Source organism: Cynoglossus semilaevis, chromosome 1, assembly GCF_000523025.1.
Source record: "Cynoglossus semilaevis isolate Cse_v1.0 chromosome 1, Cse_v1.0, whole genome shotgun sequence".
Taxonomy (NCBI): Eukaryota; Metazoa; Chordata; class Actinopteri; order Pleuronectiformes; family Cynoglossidae; genus Cynoglossus; species Cynoglossus semilaevis.
Window position 1 is genome coordinate 13753956 of NC_024307.1, and position 19880 is coordinate 13773835.

The 19880-nt window shown below is 39.0% G+C and overlaps 1 protein-coding gene across 4 annotated transcripts in view; it reads left to right on the forward strand.

Moving 5' to 3' along the window:
• The first annotated feature begins 5228 nt into the window (after positions 1 to 5228).
• Positions 5229 to 19880, forward strand: part of uggt1 (UDP-glucose glycoprotein glucosyltransferase 1) — a 29655-nt gene continuing 15003 nt past the window's right edge. For all 4 annotated transcript variants that reach the window (XM_025054961.1, XM_008312143.3, XM_025055021.1 and 1 more), the window contains exons 1-18: positions 5229 to 5313; positions 7224 to 7362; positions 7617 to 7696; positions 7946 to 8076; positions 8239 to 8351; positions 8666 to 8840; positions 9210 to 9306; positions 9436 to 9514; positions 9808 to 9908; positions 13688 to 13787; positions 13879 to 13939; positions 16254 to 16345; positions 16945 to 17095; positions 17186 to 17305; positions 17408 to 17493; positions 17844 to 17979; positions 18286 to 18417; positions 19295 to 19459. In XM_025054961.1, coding sequence (XP_024910729.1) covers positions 5280 to 5313; positions 7224 to 7362; positions 7617 to 7696; positions 7946 to 8076; positions 8239 to 8351; positions 8666 to 8840; positions 9210 to 9306; positions 9436 to 9514; positions 9808 to 9908; positions 13688 to 13787; positions 13879 to 13939; positions 16254 to 16345; positions 16945 to 17095; positions 17186 to 17305; positions 17408 to 17493; positions 17844 to 17979; positions 18286 to 18417; positions 19295 to 19459 — 1992 coding nt within the window. In that variant the 5' untranslated portion in view covers positions 5229 to 5279. The remainder of the gene's footprint in view (positions 5314 to 7223; positions 7363 to 7616; positions 7697 to 7945; positions 8077 to 8238; positions 8352 to 8665; positions 8841 to 9209; positions 9307 to 9435; positions 9515 to 9807; positions 9909 to 13687; positions 13788 to 13878; positions 13940 to 16253; positions 16346 to 16944; positions 17096 to 17185; positions 17306 to 17407; positions 17494 to 17843; positions 17980 to 18285; positions 18418 to 19294; positions 19460 to 19880) is intronic.

Below are 19880 nucleotides of genomic sequence, written 5' to 3' on the forward strand. Positions count from 1 at the left end.
CTGAACACAAACAGAAAATTAGCTGAAATTAGGGTTCTATAGAGAGAGAGGCGTCAGTTGGCAGCTGGTTCAGAACGCGCTGGACTGAGTGCAGTCTTTAATCCTGCCCACAGTTCTGGGTCGCTGTCATTTCAAGAGCAGCAGCACAGAAAAACACAATAATAGCCAGGCTGCAGAGGAGCAGACAGCTTTTGTCGGGTTGAACGCAGACATGTGAGCATTTCAGAGAAAGTGCTTCCTGCGGTGGGAATATAGCTCTGAGTGATTGAATGAGCTTTGGCCGCATTCCATTAATAGCAGGTCAAACTGGCTGCAGCTCCTCGTCGCTGGTGCCATTCTGCTTTCCTGCAAACAAAGCAGCACTGGGTTTTATAAGGTCTTTTTTTTTTTTTTCAGTGTGCAATTTTGCAGATAAGTTCACGTTGAGTTCCCTCGTTGCTGCTGCTCCACGGCCACAGGCTATTGTACTTCTGCAGGATTGTCCCACTGTAGGTGCTGGGAGTCCGCTGTCTTTTTCAATTGAGATATTTCCAGCAGTGGCACAGCTTAGACATTCATCATTTCATATACAATATGGATAAATGTGAGAGAACTATTTGTCTGGTTTTGTCCAAATGGGTAACTCAGTGAGGGCTGTGTGGAATTGCTGACTTTTCTTTATGCAAAAAAATAAAATAAATTAAATGTGATAACATCCAGCATCTGTTGCTGTTGCCCCACACACCAGTTCTGTCTAATCTCCCTGGTCAAGACCAAATCCTCCCTCATGACTCTTCTGTTCATCCATGAAGGATTGGACGGACCATAATTACTGCCCCTGAGGGGCAATTTGTTGAGCAACAATAGCCAGTGCAACAGTGTGCTGTGAAATAAACACAATAAATAAGAAAAAAAATAAAATACACATGCAGCGAATGTCCACAGGTCAAACCACGTTCAACACACAATGACTTACATTCAGGACATTGTTTGTGTACAATCCAAACAGCTGAGGAAACCAACGATGTCAGAAGTGAGAACTGTGTCTGTACAGGACAATGTGGGTTCAGCTGGGGCGACCTTTGTCCTCTGACCTCACAGGCCAATCTCCAGTACTAAAACCAATGAGAATCTCTCAATAATATCATTATTGAGAATCTCTCAATAATATCATTATGTGTGGGTGTAAGGAGAGAGAGAGAGAGAGAGAGAGAGAGAGAGCTGTGGCCCGGTGGCTCATAAAGAGCTGATCAGCAGTAAACATATAAAACCCTCCACATAAAAGCATGATAAATGTTGTTGTTCTTGTATAAAGTAGCCAGAGACAAACTCTGGGTCAAAGGCGAGTAACGAATTTAATATTGTTTCGGGGCGACGGGGGGGAGGGTCGAGGGGCATTTTCACATGATATTACTGTGAGCTTTTAACCTTACGCTGTAGAGAAGCAGCTATAAACATGATGGTTCTAATTCCCTTTATTATCTACAGTACGTTTCTTCCTGTTCATAATCCTTTCAGCTGACCGTTCCACTGTCAGTTCTACCTTCAGTATCTACCACCTTCCTGCTCACTATTGTGTCTAGACACTGAACAAATGTTAACCTACAAACTCAACTACTGGATTACCTACCTACTGACCCATCCACCTACAGTACATACAGTCCCTGTGGATCTATATATACTTTTTTTTTTTTAAAAATCCACAATATCCGACTATTCCTCTGACATACAGTATGTGCAATGGTAGAATAACAAAATCTGAAATTATTTAAAATAAAGTCATTCTTAGATCAATAGAATTAAAGGAGGACTTCAAAAGCTGGATTAACATTAAGTTTGGAATTGCAAACATAAGCTCTTCCTGGTTTAACGGTGAAAAAACAAACAGAGGTGGGAGACAGCTTTTTGTTTTTGTTTTTTGTCTAGTTTGTGAAGTTTCTGTCTGTATAGAGCAGACACAGCTCAGAGAATTCAACTGTAAACCTCAGACTGGTTGTGTTGTTAACACATTTACCTGATGGGAATATGTACTTTACCACCTCCTTGTCTCCTAACCCACAGTCCTTCCTTCCTGACCTACTAACTTCCACCTCTCCACCCACCTCCCCATCACTCTCCTCCTTCCCTACAGCATCTATCCAACTACTGCCAACCTTCCTTCCCTCATCCTTCCTACAGTACTTGCTCTCCAGTACACAGACTGACCTGTTCCACTGCCTACTGTCTGTTTACTGCCTCCCTCTCTGTTGAACTACCAACCAGCCCACATACCATTCTGCCAAACTCACTTCCCCACCTGCACATTTACTGACCTGTTGTCTTATCCTCCTACCTTTCCTACCAGCTTTGCCTGCCTGTCCACCTCCAGTGACGACCCACCGTCCTACATTAACTACTCACCTAACCATCTGCTGCGTGTCTCGTGCTGAACGGCCGCCTTTGTGGCTGTACGTGTGTGTAACCTTTAACAAAACCAACGTTCTCTCGCCTGCCCTCGTCTCCATCTGTACTTAACACTGGCGCTCCGGCCGGCCCATTGTGTGGAGGCTGTAAAAGTGGTGAATTAGCTTCATGTGGTTGAACCCTGCTGACCCCCATTATACACTCAGGGACACATATAATTAGCGGCAACTCACGTGAAACGACAAAATGTATTAATATTAATGGAGGTTTAATTGAGGTCGTCTTGGTCCCCGCCGAGGCTTTCAACCTCTAAAACAGCTGACGTGTGATAGTGTGAGGAGAGAGAGCTCTCGCCTCGCGCTCCACATTTCTTACTTGACCCCGGAGAAGATGACAACCATCGCCCATAATTCATGTGAAGATGTCACCTTCCTGACAGATGAACAGGCCTCGTGGGCAGCCTGTGTGAGACGCCGTTAGCTATACTTGAGAGGTTCGGGTTTTTTCTTTTGGACACTGTGAGGACCTTTAAGCAGGACATTACACCTTCAAGAGGTCTGTTTTGGTCAGGACTTAGTTTGATATTTAGTGTTAGACTCAAGTTCAAGATTCAGGTTAGAACTTTAAAAACCAATGAAATGTAAAGTTGTCTAAAGCCTGAATGTTTTTGTCTTATAATTCTAGACAATAAGAAAACTTTGAGGATGACATTTAAGAAAGATTAAGTGGTGTTAGAAGAAAGCCAAACAACAAATATCAAGCTATACCAGATAAATAGCAAATTAGCTATTCATATTAGCCAAAAAGCTAGCAAAGAAACAGGAAATGTTAGCCAGGAAAAGATTTAAAAACGAAACCCTGAAAAAGTTCAAAATGGGCCAAAAATCTATCAAAAAATAGTCATAAATAACTGTGTTAAAAATAGCAAACACAGCCTAATGGTTAGCTAAAAAAATATAGCCAAAGAGTGCATCAACTGCCAAATGTGTGGTAAATGCAGAAATGACTACAAATATGCACCTAACCTATATATATAAAAAAATAAAGATCTATCAAAATATACAACAAAAATATAGATAAAGGTTAGCTGAGCATGCAGGTTCTAATAGAAAGAGTCCATAAAGTTAGCATCATAGCTAGAGAAAAAGTGCCCTGGACCTTTTTCTTATCAAAATGAATTAAAATCATGCAAAATGTCACAGGGGTGAAAGTTAATTTCTTATCATTGTCACATGAAAAGTATTGTAGTATTATGTCAAGTATTATCAGTGTCAGAGCCAGGTGACTATAAATCAGTGTCTTTAAATGATTGTGAGTTATTATTATTCAAAGAAAGACTTTGTCATTGTTATTTTTTTATGGTGATGTCTTTGGGGTTTAGAGCTCAGTCCCAGTAACAGTCTCAATGTCCTCACAATATTAGAGAAGTTGTGCGCGTGTGTGTGTGTATGTGTGTCCAAGCTTGGTCGGTGTCCACACGTGCACATCAGAGTGAAGGTCAAATCCAACAGGATAATTAATGTTGCTGCTTTTCATACAATGTTAAATCAAATCCTGGAACTGCTCCCCCCGGAGGATCAGCTGTCCAATTTAATTTAGGCTGCAGAGCGAGTAAATGAAAACTCAAAAGCCATGTCTCCCAACCCTGGGACACACTCTCTGTACCTTTCATCTTTTTCTTACTTAATTTTGTCCAGAGCATGCAACAGTTAGACAGGCGAGTCGGCTACATTTTTACCCACCTGCCCCAGAGGGACAGGCTTTTGAAAAGTTAGAGACTATTGCACACAGTTAAGGTAAAGAGTTGTAAAACGTTCCCCGGGGGGGAGGTTCATGTGCCTTTTTATAAATGAGAGGGGTTTTATTTTCTCAATTTTCCCCTTATAACATATTAAATACTAATACCCAGAGAGACAGCTTTGGAATTACTTATGTGTGTTGTTCATTCAATGCAAACACCACCAGTCATTTCCACAAACACATTACATGTATATATAGGCTTATACCAGCTAAAAAAGGCTTTCATTTCCATTATATGTTTTGTTACTAAACAGTACATAAATCATCTAAGAAGAATACGTTTTACACTTAAATTTCAACAATATACTGGTGTTTTTGTCCTACAGTTTACCTTGTGTGCAACTCATTGAATGTTGATATAAAAACCTTTTTTTTTAATGATGCAGTCCTGAAATACCTATAATCAATGCTTAGTATGATCTACATTCTTTTTAGATCGACCAGATCTTGACAATACTGGCTGAAATACAGACCATTAGAGTTATTTATTTATTTAACCAATTTTTTTCTTAACATTAAAACGTTTGAAACGTATTGGTTCAGGGCCTCCGACTGTTTTCGGTCAAAAATTAAAGCAAGAGTTTAATTTGTAATTTTATAACTCTGTTAAACTTTTTCCTTCCATTCAGACAATTTATAGCATTTGTAAACCTCCCTTTAAAATGTTTAAAAAGTCTTGGTGTCTTTAAGACACTATTGGCACATAGACCAAATAATAAAAGAAATCTTTGTGAGTAGATTGTGATTAGTGTTCTAATAACTTCTTAAAGGCTCTCAGGCTGCTCTTATATATTTCATTAAAATTTAGTCTTCAGAGTAAAACATAAACACCATGGTAATGACTTTATATAGTGTTCAATAAAACTAGTAAAACAAGGTCCCTCCTTTTTAAATGTATTATGTATTTTTATTTTTAATATGTTGTTATGTGCTACGTATGTTGCTTCTGTGTTATATTCTATAGGTTTTCGATTGTAGTTAACGGTAGATTTTGAATGTTGTAATTAAATGTCAGCAGAGTTTGTGTCATTTTGATCAGGCGGTATCTGTGGAAACCTGACGCTCGCTGACTGGACCCTCCTACTCCCAGTGGAACTATGGAAGTAGGAAGCTTCAGAACCGGCTTCATCGGTGAGTACAAACCGTTATTTTTCCACGAAATTCAAGGTATATCAACACCACTGATAGATAGGATAGTACGTATTCAGATCATAATAATCATGCTGGCTGAGGCTGAACCGAACAAGGTTGAAACTAGCTGTTTCCCGCCTTGGAAACCAGGGTTAGCTGTAGCTTATTAGCTAGGGCAATTTTAGGCTAAGGACATTATTAAATATTGTCAGTCATTAGTTTAGGGGCCATTGACGAGCTCTTTGCATTTGAATATGAAGGACATTGCAGATTCTGGGAGGTTTAAAGGTTTGTAAGTGGCAAAGTTTGCATTTAGCCTGCGTTTAGCCCTGTTAGTATTGAAAGTGGAAGAGTGCGGATGCTGAGGAGCCACGCTGAAGTTTCCTATTGGTCAGAAATTCTAAGCTGTTTGTTTACACCCGTGGAACATAAAAGAGAAACATTAAAGAAGGAAACATACCGTGGATCGAGTTATTGTCATAATTCAAGTGTAAATTAAAGATGGGTGTATTTTAATTAGATTCAATAAAGATTCAAATTGAGCTGTTTTAATTTATGAAAATTGAGATGGTATACAGTATTTTAAACCATCCTAGTTAGTTTTGACTTTAGATGTAAACGGGTAAAAAGATTGTACTGCTAAATGTGATCAAAAACTGTAGGTCAGTAGCATTTGGTACTGAAAGGGAATCTGAGCAATACATGTCCAACCTTGCAGGATGTTTGCTTAGTGTCGTTTACTGCTAACACTGTTAGTGTTGCTTTTCCTTTAGCTGACCTTTGTATTTTTATATGTTATATGTTCTTTCCTCCAACAACTGTGTTTTTTACTTTCTCTTCTTCATGATCATGTTGTGATTTGGCTGTTGCCATAAAGGTACATATTACTGTGTATTGATTGGGGCATAGAGAAAAGACAGTTTAGTTTAAATCCAAAAAGTTGAATCTGTTTACAGTGCAAAAGTATAATAAAATGTAAATGCTATTATAAATCCAAAAAGTTGAATCTGTTTACAGAAAAGTATAATAAAATGTAAATGCAATTAATTCAACAATTCAAAGTTAATTGATAATGGGGAGGTCTGTTAATGGTTCAAGCACTGCTGTGCCTCTGGTCTCAAAGCTCAAATACTTGCACTCAAAGCAGACACAGGATGATGAGCTAAAGCAACAATAGAAATGACAAAAAAAATCTACAGATTTCCCGTTCTGTATTACACCACATCACATTACAGGTTTAAAGATTATAAATTTGGTTTGGACTAAGGCTCAAACCAGGAATTTCAGACTTTTTCTTAGGCTAAAAAAACATGGACCATTACATATAATTATTCAAGTATTGAAAGATGTTTGTCGTTTCCCTTACCCAAACACACTCTTTGAAAAAAACACATTGGACTGAATCGTGGATTCTGAAACAGATCGAATTTCAATAGTGACTGAATCGTGGATTCTGAAACAGATCAAATTTCAATTTTTAGTGGTTGCTGTTTAGTAAACTTCTAACAATTCTAAACACCTGCTAATATATAGTGGTTTGCATGTGGCATGATATGAAACTATGAGTTTATTTCTGTGTTTCTCAAATGACCACAGATTGGGCTACTTTGAGGTCTGGTCTAGACCATAAGTGGCCTTTGAGCCGCAATTTGAATCTGCCTGTTGTATTGTATTATAATTTATTTTTTAAATTTATTTTTGGCAGTGGGTGAAATGTACTTGCACATCACTGTCATACTTTCTATGGAAATATTTCACAGCAATATATTGCTCTAGACAAAAATATGTGTAATGTCTGATGGTTTTACAAAAACACAAGATAATCCATATTTCTCCAACTAAAATAAGTTGGACTTGCGTGTCTCATCATTCTTCCATCATGTCCCCTCTTCTCACCATTTTTTCCCCAGGCATAGGTGTAAGAATGTGGCTTCTGTGGGCCCTGCTGTTCTCCCTGGTCAGCGCATCGTCTGCGGGTGCAGACTCCAAAGCTGTCACCACCACCCTGACTACTAAATGGGCTGATACCCCTCTGCTGCTGGAGGCCAGGTATAATTCTGTAACTCTGCACTGCTTTAAAAGTGCAGTAGCAGCCACATTACGTTAAACATTACATCCAACTATTTTGGAAGTAGGTAACAGATAAATCACTGTCCTGGGAGCTGCCAGGATCATTATTAAGACTGTCCTCTAAGCAAGTTTCAACTTTTGTCTCATTATTTAGTCCTTAAGAAAGTTTGTTCACTGTGACTGTACCTCTCGACCAATGTAACTGTTGCCTTCGTCTTCTTCTTCTTCCTCAGTGAGTTCTTGGCAGAGGAGAGCCAAGAGAAGTTCTGGGACTTTGTTGAGAGCAATCAAAACATCGAAGGAGAGCACGATGGTAAAGTAATGCTGCTCCAGCCTCACTAGACCAGTTTTCATTATTAGTCTCTCCGCTGTCCGCAGCTAATTTTATGATGTGTGCGTAAGCTGCTTGGCAGCAGCTGCAGTGTCAGTTGTTTTGGTCAAACACTTCTGCATGCAGTAGCATAACATAGATGCGCACCATTACTGTCTAGTTCATTTTTCTCTGTAATGATAATGACTCAGTGTATTAACAGTGTGTGCATGTGACGTTGTCCCCACACAGACACAGACCAGGCCTACTATGAGCTGATAGTGAAGAAAGCCAGTGCCTTGCTCAGCTCCGTCCAGCTGAACATGCTGAAGTTTGCCCTGTCCCTGAGAGCGTACTCTGCCACCGTTCACTCCTTCCAACAGGTACATGGAAAATGGCTGTGATTTTAAACACTTTTAGAGGTACATGGAAAATGGCTGTGATTTTAGTACACTTGAACACTTTTACTTAAATTTCAGTGCGATTATATTCCTGGAGACACGTTTGCATGTGTTGGCTAATCCCACTCTGCTTCATATTTTTAGATAGCCTCCAATGAGCCTCCTCCATCTGGCTGCTCAGCCTTTTTCAATGTCCATGGAGAGAAGACGTGTGATGCTGATGGCTTAGACGCTCTGCTGAAAATGGCACCTGAACGGTAATTATATACGTCAGTGGTCAACAAACTATTTTTTGGCTTGTGATGCTATTTTGACATCACATATTTCTGGTGAGACCAGAATGGAATTAGTTTTTGATCATGTTTGTTATATTGTGTTGCGAGTAGCCAGATTATTCTATTTTGTGGGTGGGGGGGCTGTTTTTAATCATTTCAATATGAATAATTGTATTGTATTTTTATTATTAATTACTAGACATTTCAGGCGACCACCTTTGAATTCCAGACGATTCTTCATGGCGTTGTTACATTTCTAATAACTTCATCGACTTTCACTTTCTCACTTGTTTCAGCCCAAAGCCCTATCTCTTCAAAGGAGACCACAAATACTCTGGATCAAACCCAGATGCTCCTGTTGTCATTCTGTACGCCGAGTTTGGAAAACCACACTTCAGAGATCTTCATGAAGTTGTAGCGTCCAAAGCCAGAGAAGGACTGGTGACCTATGTGCTCCGGCATTATCTGGCAGTAAGTGTTCCCAGTCAGGGCACATGTAGTGCCTTTATATGAAAACATATTTAGTCAGCAGTGTGTCTCCAGTGTGAGTCATAGTTTACAGTCCAACTGTAACCACTTTGACAAATGTCCTTATTTGTGTCGTACATAGTTGAAATATGTATTGGAAACATTGTCAACGTTGTTGTCACTTCAGATGCAGTGAAGTGATCTGGACAGCCGTCTGCCTGTCGATCTGAGTGCATTAGCTCATGTTGTAATTCCTCACTGAATACATCTGGGAGAGCGGCATACACCAGAGAGTTGACAGTATAGCTGAAGGAGGGGTTGCTTTTACCAAACACTCTTTTCTCTTTCACTCTGCTTCCAATTTGCTTCCAGAATTCTAATGAGCGGAAAGTGTATCTGTCTGGATATGGAGTGGAGCTGGCAATCAAAAGTCAGGAGTACAAGGCAAAAGACGACACACAAGTCCAAGGTACACATGCGCACACACACACATACAGTAGCATGCACAAACACAGTTGGTGTGTAGATATGCAGATATGGTTGTATAATTCCAGTGAAGTCCAGATGGGAATAACAAGTTAATTGATTGGCTTTTTAGGAACAGAGGTGAATGCTACAGTGATCGGAGAGAATGATCCAGTGGACGAGGTCCAGGGATTCCTTTTTGGCAAACTCAAGTGAGTGATTCAGTGTCAAGGCCATGATAAAAATTCAGAGCTTGGATTATGTCCAGCAAATGCACCACGCTCACACAGCAGCCAAGAATTTTTTTTCCCTTCTTTTTTCACATTTTCTTCACCAGGTTCTTTCCCCTCGAGGACTGACTCTAACCTTTTTGTCTCTGATAACTATCCTGAAAATCCAACCATCTTTCTCTGTAACAGTCTGCTTACCCTAATTAGCAATTTACTACTTAAGCAATTAGGAAAACACTTTTCAACACTTGCTGTCTGTCCTTTTTTACCTACAGGACAATTTACCCAGAGCTGAAAGAACAGCTGAAAGAGTTGAGGAAGCACTTGGTTGAAAGCACCAATGAAATGGCTCCTCTCAAAGTCTGGCAAATGCAGGGTGAGCCTCCGTTCAGATTTTGTTCTGTTTCTTCTTGATATCCTTTGTTTCCTCCTGTAAAAACACACAACGATCACCTCCTCACTTTACAGTTAACACCTGCAGACATTATTTCTGTCACCTCGATGTTGCATGAATCGATTTTATGATTCTGTAAAAATACCCTCAGGACTGAGCAGGAAGGCCCATTAGTGTAGCAGCTACAGCTAACTGAAGATAATTATCTCAGGCAAAAAAAAAAAAAATCCCAGCTCCTCATCCTCCAACTGTAATCGATGGTTTCTTGACTTACACTTTTTCCTGTTCTAACCATTTTACATAAACTGTTTGGGTTTTTGTTTGGGCATATATTTCTGAGCACAAAGAGCAAAAGAGAAGCAGTGAATGGACTTTTGAATTGTTAGAGGCTTTTTAATTTTTTTTTTAATTTTAAGAATCTATTTTAAGCAAATATTTCACAGATTTTAAACAGTTCTAACTGTGTGTTTACCTTCACCTACACCATCTGTGCTGCAGTCACCTAAGGTGATTCTGGTGGGAGAAATTTATTTTCCTTATCCTGCAAAAACATTGATTTCTCAAACAGAATAATTTCATATTTGCTTCTTTTTCTGTAAAACGCTGGATCTTTCCATCAATACATTCACAGCTGAATTAAGTCGCCCTGTAATCAATGACTGCGGTCGATCGTTGCTTCTTTTTAATACATCTGACTCATGAGTTCAGAGCTTTTCTCTGCCGCTGCATTGAAGCGTTATTGATTTCTGTTTCACCATCTGATGAATCTCAGACTTAATTGTGTCTGTTTCTGGTTTCCATTTCTGTGACTTACCTCACTCCTACCTCAGGTTAGTTCTCCTTCCTGACATTCTGAATTTAATAAACACCTTATTTTCTTCCTAGTATCTACACATAAATTCCGTAATTAATAAAGTCATGTAAAATCACATTGTAAATATTTAGCTCTGTGTCAATGCTCAGTGGCAGCAAGATTATTGAAATTCTGCTTCGAATCGGGAAAATGTTAATGGAATAATTCTCATGAGTGAAGTTGATCAATCACTTAATCATTTTATCACTGAACCCAACCAACCTTTGGACAAATGGAGACGTTCTTCCTCTTTTGGGACTCATTTTAAAGCAGTTATTTGTTCATGTTATCCTAATGTGTAATCTTATAGTGTGGTCTTAAAAAAAAGGAGAAAGTTAGTCTTTCTCATCTTCTTCATCATCAGGAACACACTATTGTGTATAGTCTGTCCAGAGCAAATGCAAGTTCGTCTCCCTCTATATCAACATATGTCAAACCCAAGGTCAGTGGGTCAAATGTGGCCCACAACATCATTCTATGTGGTCCACGTGTAGGGTTGTCTTAAAATATTTGATGGGTAAAATGCAGTGGTCAAACTCTTTGCATTTTTTCATTTTATTAATTTAAGTGTACATTTACATTTGTGTGTTTTCTGTTTCATCTGTTCTATCAGTATCTCCATAGTCCATCATCCATAGCTGTTGCAGAATGTTTGTCTGTTTATTTTGTGTTCTTAAATGTCATCATCAAATGTCCTTTTTTACCAGCAGTGTAGTCAGAACATCATCGGGAGGTTACTCTGAGTGTGTAAAATAAAGGATGTAAGTGGAGGAGCGAGTTTCAGCTGAGCTCATCTGTCAGACTGTCATGTGGGCGTCTGTCTTTATCTTCTTCCCTGCTGGGGCTCATTATCTCAGTCTGTTTATAAAGACAGGGAGAACCTCCAGGGGCTAATAATCACACAGGCTACAGCCCCATTACAAAGAAGCTGCTTGCATTGAAATTAAGCAAATTAATCCTTACAACACTCCGCTCCAGTAAAAGCCCTGTGCTGTACATGTACCTAGCATCTTGTATGCAGGAATGTGAACATTTGAATTATTTCTGCAACTGTTACGACCAAATGACAATAACCAAGAGCCACAAAAAATATTTCAACCATTTAAATGAAAGCAGTATTGAAGTACTATAAATATGCAACAGAATTTTATAAAAGTACATACATCTGTATTAAGAGAACAGCAATATTGTTTGTGTTGTTTTGCTGTGTGAAAACCAGCTTACATTTTAGTGGAACTTTTGAAAAGTGTGAAAAAATCCACAGTTTCTGCCAACCATTGATAAGTCAGTGTCTGCAGAAAAATTATTCCAACTTTGTCTTCTGTGAAGGCTGAAACAGCCCGTTGAACTAACTGATGAACCAGTTTCAAATAAGAATGGCTTATGATTCAAAGTCCCATCACTTCAGCCAATCACCAACACCAGTAGCTGAAATACAGTCCTAAACTTACAGAGGTAGCTTAGCTTTGTTGGTAGTTCTAAGCAGTCATTGATGTATTGTTCTCAGGTCTCCCACTAGACCAGGGGAGTCAAACTGTCACTCAAGGGGCCAAAATTTACAACTTGATATGAGCTGAACATTAGTAGTGATGATACTTTAACCAGGAATGAAGAATTCCACACTTCTTCCTCATTGAAGTAAATATATATATATATATATATAAATGTAAGTAAATATTGTTTACCCATAAAATGTAGTGTAGTGTAATGTAAATAAAAAATAAAAATGTAAATCATTTGTAATTAATACTAAAAAAGTAAAATTGTAGGTACGTTACATACACACAAAAATTTGACCATTGCATTTAATCTCTCCAGTACATATTAGTTCCACACATTAAGACTACTGTATATACTGTATATGTGAAGCCCTGGTGGGCCGCATATAATGATATGATCGGCCCAATTCGGCCTGCTAACCTTAAGTTTGACACGCACAACTTTTCCCCTTAAAGGGAACCTTGACATTAAAGTTGTTGTTTAATTTGTAAATGTGTTGCCTTTAGACGCTGTTCTTCTATTTTGCTCTTCTAACTCTTCATTATTACCATTTCTAAGGTGAATTATGTTGAGACACCTTTCTTAGATCTTATTTTTAGAATCTTATTCTCCTTGAAACATAAGCCACTCTGAGGCCCTGTTTGTCAGACTTAGATTTAATATTATTTAATAATTATTATTTAATTATTTAATATAATTTGCCCTGTTGCTTCATGTTCTATCCTCCACTTGCCTTGTCATCACATTTCCTGATGAAATCTTGGTTCTGTACTTGGTAAAATAATGTTCTGGTACTTATTAATAACCCCGCTTTACAGACTCCAGTACTTCAACATAAATTAAATTAATGCATTTCATGCTAAAACAAGCTTGTTAACATGAATCATTTGCTCGTTAATTTAATTGGCTCAGCTGATAATATTTTTAGCTACTTTAGCAACTTAGCTTGGGGGTAGGCTCCGCATGTCTGAGAGAGGACAAATGTCCTGAAAGCGTGCAGAAACACTGTACATAGTTTATGTGATCGTCGATGGACTTGTAGCGAGAGCTTTAAATAACGGTCCATGTCTGTGACTTGTTCTAAACTGTCTTGTGATATTTGGTGCAGGCGTTCATTGGTAATCTCTGTGCCAGTCACCTGGCTTATCATCGTACTGTGAGGCAAAACTTTAATTTGCCCTGTAATTAAGTTTATGACCTATAACAAAATGAAGTTCCTTATCAGCTCAGGCTCTAATACTTAGCCAACTGTTTTTTGCATTTTTGCACACTAAAATGAGAATATTATAATTATGGCATTCCTCAGACCCTCAGAGCTGCTTTTAGTTTGTGGGAATGATGAAAATCCACTGTATGTTTGAAAAGAGCAGCTTTTCATTGTTGTCTCTTTCCCAATCTTTGCGAACAGATCTGAGTTTCCAAACAGCAGCTCGCATTCTCGCTGCTCCTGCTGTAGAAGCCCTCAACGTCATGAAAGACCTCAGTCAGAACTTTCCCACAAAAGCCAGGTAAAAAATACGCACCCACCGATCCAGTACACACTGAACAAAAACAAACATTTCCTGCACGAACAAAGCCTGTTGTATTTTTTCCTCACAGATCCATCACAAAAACAGTGGTCAACTCAGAGATACGTAAAGAAATTGGTGACAACCAGAAGGTATGTTGGTCTGTGGAGCTGGTGAACACAGTAACACTGCTCCAGTTTGATACATGTGTCAGAAACACAACAAACTGTTGTTGGGCAGCGCTGCATACCAAATAGCTGCAAATGGCGTTTTTGTCAGCGACACTTAGTCCTAAGTCAATTTAAACCCAGTGCTGATGTAAATCCTCTTTAAAGAGTCTCAGATATATGGTTTAATTAGAAAAAAAGCTAAATGATGCCTTGAAGGTAATTTCCTGTGCTGTGTAGTTTTTAGCTAGTGTTGATTAAACCAGAGGAAATAATGCATTCATAGGCAATTATTTTTAGCCACAAGTTAATACACCACTAATGGTCTGGTAAGTATTTGCAGCCGAGAATCAATTGCTCCAATTTCTACTACAAAAGAGCAACCAAGCAGCGTGGGTTAATAAATAAATGTGTTGGGTTTTTTTTTCTTTTTTTTTTCGTTTTTATAGTCCATTTATTCATGATGAGGTCACATGGGTTATGTTGCACATCTGCCAATGAGGTCATTACAGCACCAGTAGTCTGTGCATTTTAGTATTATTTGTTTTGAATTGCATCACAGTTAATGTTAATAATCAAAATGACTGGTGTCACCTGTGTTTGATCATTACAAACAGCAGTAGAAGGTTTCATAAGAATGATTTCTCCACCTCATGGTGATTGAAACTATGTTCTTGAATTGAAATATACTGGCATAATAAATTAACTAATGCCTGAATAGTCTGCAGTGAAGGTCCTGGAAAGATTTGGCAGAATCATTTTTTCAAGTCATTCTCTCTGGGTCTCAGTCCGTCCTCCTCTTCAGAGATGTTCGTGTGCCTGGACTGGTACTGTTCTCTACCTCCCTGATAGACCAACCTCTGGGTCAGGGACAATATACGGCAATATACCTCAATATAATTCAGATTCACTTTCACCTTGTTCCTGCTGTTTGTGGTGAATAAGAACATTTACTGGTGCTGACACTTGTTTCTGTTATTGGTAAAAGTTATTTGTAGAGGAAAACATTTCTGGGGACGTGAGCATTTTACACCCTCAAACAACCATGGCAGAATCTCTCTTATTTTTTTTTTTTTTTAAGAATCATTTAAATACTGTTGTGAAATATTTGTTAAAAGTCATTCGGTACATTTATTAAACTCGTTGTTGCTGTCAGGTTTCCCTTCCTCTGATTTCCCACGCTGTCCTTTTCACTCTTGACTCTCCTCATCTCTGCTGGATCTCCTCCTGCTCCTCTTTCATTCTCCTCCCTGTTTGCTCCACAGCAGGCCCACTGTCTTACCTTCCTTCCTGATGTCTGTGTTGTCATCTATTCAGGCATAATTTAAGATTAGATGTTCGCCGGCAGGCTCCAGTGAAAAAAGAAAGAACCCAACAAACACAGACAATATTACTGCATGCCAACACAGCCCACCGCCTCTCAGCCTCCGTCTGCAGGGAAATATATCAAAATGAGAACTGCCTTTTCTTGTTTTTGTTTGTGTTCCTCTCACCTTTTATTATCAGCTGATAAATGGTAAACAAGGCCTGATTTGAAAAGCATTTAGCTTCTAACAATGTATTAGGCTCTGCCCTGCTAATGGAATAGGTAATCACCCACCTTTTTTTCCCTTGTCAAATGTTATTTCACTCCCCCTTCCTCCTCCTACTCCTTCCTTCTTTCACCACAGCTACGCTGGCATTATCTTGCTCTGCAGACAGCAGTTTGGATGGAAGGTGTTCAGGGGGATAGAGGAGAGGGAGGGGGCAGCAAAACGTCCTAATTACTGAATCGGTGATTCATTCAGCCGACCCTGCAGCGAGAAAGGGATTATTGATTGAAGTAGTTCAGAAACATGCAGATGTTTTTTTTTTTTCTCTCTCTCTTACACGCATGGGGATGAAAAATCTGCGTGGTATCATGTCTTGGGTTTAATTGCTGAATCTTGAGTACGATTAATCTGACGTGTTTGTTTTTCTGTAATGAGATTTGTCTGCAACATGACAGATTTTCTTTTTTGTCACTGCAGACACACACAAATACACACACGTGCCGCTTCTCAGAGCCATGAACAAAAGCACGCATTTCCACAATCTTTCTCTGATAATTAGACTCTTGTTGTGTTGTTTGATTTGTTCCACATAGAGCGACTTTAAACAGACTTCACTGTCACCGCCTGTTTGGAATATTCAGCTTTTTTGTCATCTGCTCTCATCACGTTCTTGACAATACTCCATGAGTATTGACCAGAGAGTGTTGAAGGTTTGTGTGTGAGAGTGAGCAGGATATTTGTTCATGTCCACATTCATGTCTCCACAGTTTTTCAAAGGGACTCTGGGTCTGCAGCCTGGAGACTCGGCCCTCTTCATCAATGGGCTTCACATTGATATGGACACACAGGACATCTTCAGGTCAACACACACGCTCACCTTGGGATGTTTTAGTTATGTATAAATGATATAAGCTTAGATGGTAAAGCCTGTAGTATAAAGCACTTTGAGTGGTTGTCAGGACCTGTAGGAGTACAGTCCATCAAATAAATATCGAGACCTGAAACCTAAATACATTCACTCTTTTTATAACCATTTAAACTTTTGGTGCTGTTTTTGGTAAACAGATATAAAGGTACTTGATTAGAATTGGAATTAAAAAGAGAAGAATTCTGAATTTTCTGAAGTTTCTGACAAAATGTATCATAAAAAAAAATCTGGTAATTTATTGATTTGTGCATTTTTTTATGCTTTATAAAATGCCAAAATCTATTCATTTTATTTCTATCTGCAGAAAAACCCACTACTATTAAAGTTGTCAATAAGCCAACAGGTCATCAATAAATCAATGAAGGTCTTAATTACAAAAAGGACACTATATGTTTTACTGCTAAAGCTGTAGATGAATAACCCTGAAGCTTTTTTCCTCTCGTATTTGATGATGTTTTCACTGTCTGTTCTTCTATTTATAATTTTCTGCTGCATTGTAAACACTCTCCTCTGCGTCCTCACCTCTACAGTGTGTTTGAGATCCTGCGCAGTGAGGCCAGAGTGATGGAGGGCCTTCGCTCTCTTCTCATCGATACGCCGTTCATCCACGACATCCTGAAGCTCAACGTCCAGCCGTCTGACTCTGACTACGCCGTGGACATTCGGAACTCGGCCATCAATGTAAGAAATCAAGTGATAATTCCTCATTTTTCTTCTGGACAAACAGTAAGAGTAAAGGTGTTTTTTTTTTGTCACTTTCTCAACTCTCAGTGGATCAACAACCTGGAGGCTGACCACAGGTACAGCTCCTGGCCCTCCAACGTTCAGGAGCTGCTCAGACCAACCTTCCCTGGAGTCATCAGACAGATACGCAAAAACTTTCACAACCTGGTAAATCTGCATCTGAAGTATAAGTTAGTCTCAGAGTGGATGTGACTTATTCTAGAAATAATCACCTACGTGTGTGTGTGTGTTTCTCTGTGTACTGTGCAGGTGATGATTCTGGACCCGAGTCAGGAGAGTGCCTCTGAACTGCTGAGTGTTGCAGAGATGTTTTACGCCAACAACATCCCACTCAGGTTAGTGTTTGTGTCATCAGGAAACAGGCAGACGCTAAAATAGTTATATTTAATGTAGTGAAAGTACTGTGTATGTAAAGACCAGATAAATACATCCCTCCAAGGCAAACCACACTGACGCTGCAGCAGCTGCTGGGACTGAATGTGTGGTTAAAAATTAAATCCTTTTTTAATTTAGCAGGTTTTTTTGTACAGGTCAGGCAAAGTTTGATGTCTCACTGCATGTGGCATTTTAAGATGTAGTTTGAATACTAATGATGCTCACAGCACACACACACACACACACACCATACAGATTAGATTTCCAGGGTTATTCTGACAGTTTCTCTTTTTCTCTGCCTGTGTTTCAGGATTGGTTTGGTGTTTGTGGTGTCTGATGAAGATGACATAGACGGGATGCAGGACCCAGGTGTGGCACTGGTGCGGGCCTACAACTACATCAGTGATGAAGTGAACAGTCAGAGCGCCTTTGAAGCTGTTATTTCGGTGAGTTGATCAAAAATGGTACTTTGATGAAGAGTTTTCATTCTCATTCTCTTTTATGTTGCTAATGGTTTTTTTTTACCATGTACCATTTCTGACATTTTCGTATTATTGTTGTCTTACTTATTGGATAAGGTTTAATTATCTTTTTGATAATGTTTTGCATTATTATGTTCTTTGTAAAAGAGTTTTAACCTACCGGAATGGTAGAAAGATTCTTCTTCTGGACTTGTTTTAGCCTAATGACTCCTTTGATTCATCGTTCATTTTTATAAACCATTAAACTCCTATTCTTTTTTTTTTTTTTAGATGTTTAATCGGGTGCCTGTTGGTGCAAAGCTGAGTGTTGGAGATGTAGTAAAGGTTCTTGAGAAGAGGTTCCCCTACGTGGAGGTCAGCAGTGTCCTGGGGGCTGACTCCAGCTACGATAGCAACAGGAAGGTATGTCTGCTCTGGAGTTGAATTCTTTACCTTAATTTTCAAAGATCTGGTCCATATATGCTCACATCTTCATTAGCAGGGTTCACCCAGTTGTGTGTTTTTTTTTAAATGACCCCATTAAAGGAGATTAAAAGAAGAAATGGAAAAAATAATTGGGGTGGAAGTGATGACCTGTCCCTGGTTTCTCCCGTCTCTTACTGAATGTCAGCCACACTTGGCTTCAGCCTCCATGATCCTGAAAGTTAAACACAATAGGTGACACATAATTAAATAAAGACATCGTCTGTGTAGTGTGTCATGTTCCCAGATGGAGAAAAGCTCTGCTTACTTTTATTGACCGTTAGCTGTTAGCGCTTTAGCAGCTAGGTGTTAATGTTTTTCCAACTGTATTTTAGATTACTTCTGTGCTGAATACATATATATATTTATTATTTATTTTTCTTACTATCATTTTATCGTTAACCATTAACTCCATCATTTTTGCTCTATTTCGATCAACATTTTCCAAAATGTTTGGCAAAGTTTAGCTACTGCATCTTATGTATGACCAACATATTACTATTCTTTACTTTTCTCTTGTACTTTGTACATTTTTAGCTTTTCTATATTTTTGAGTCCAAAGTTGAACCATTCTTTTAAGTAAACTGACTGATAATGTATGAATATGCTGAGAGATTCCCAGTAACCCACTATTGTATATAGAGTTACCTGTAAAATACAGCCTGTGTAAGACGTTTGACCTGGTACGTCATAACATTATCATTTTTAATCTGATGTTTTTGATAATGTCAAACCCACAGAAGCTAAGATTAACTTCCCTCAACCCCTTTGCAATGCTTTGGAGGGGATTTAATCCTGTAAACATCTCCGTCAACAGGAAGGTCGAGCGTACTATGAGCAGACGGGAGTGGGACCGCTGCCTGTGGTCATGTACAATGGAATCCCGTACCAGCGTGAGCAGCTGGACTCTGATGAGCTGGAGACTGTTACCATGCAGAAGATCCTGGAGACCACGTCCTTCTATCAGAGGGCGGTCTACCTGGTCAGTCCTCGTGTGGACAATGACTCACTATGGTCAATTTTCCATTTTTAAAACATCACAAAGTATCTTAACAAATCAGATCAGATATATTTACAGGTACTTGGTGAGTGGAGATAATAGCAGCCAAGGCTTTTCAGTCAAGTCATTATTTTTAAGAAACCAAACACTGAAAAGAGCAGCGGAGACGAGATATTTTTCATCTTTAATTGTGCTATTTTTACAAGCGCTCTTTTAAAGGCTGCTGTGATGAACTTGTCTTTCAGGCAGAATCTTTGTGAGTAATTCTATTTGTCTTTTGCTTATTTCGCTGCTGCCCCGGTGATGAGACCAGCCCCCACTCTTTGATTTGTCTTCAAAGGTGTTTCGTAGAGCATTTACACACAGTGGGCAGTGCTTGGTTTAGTTTTAGTGTTATTGCTTA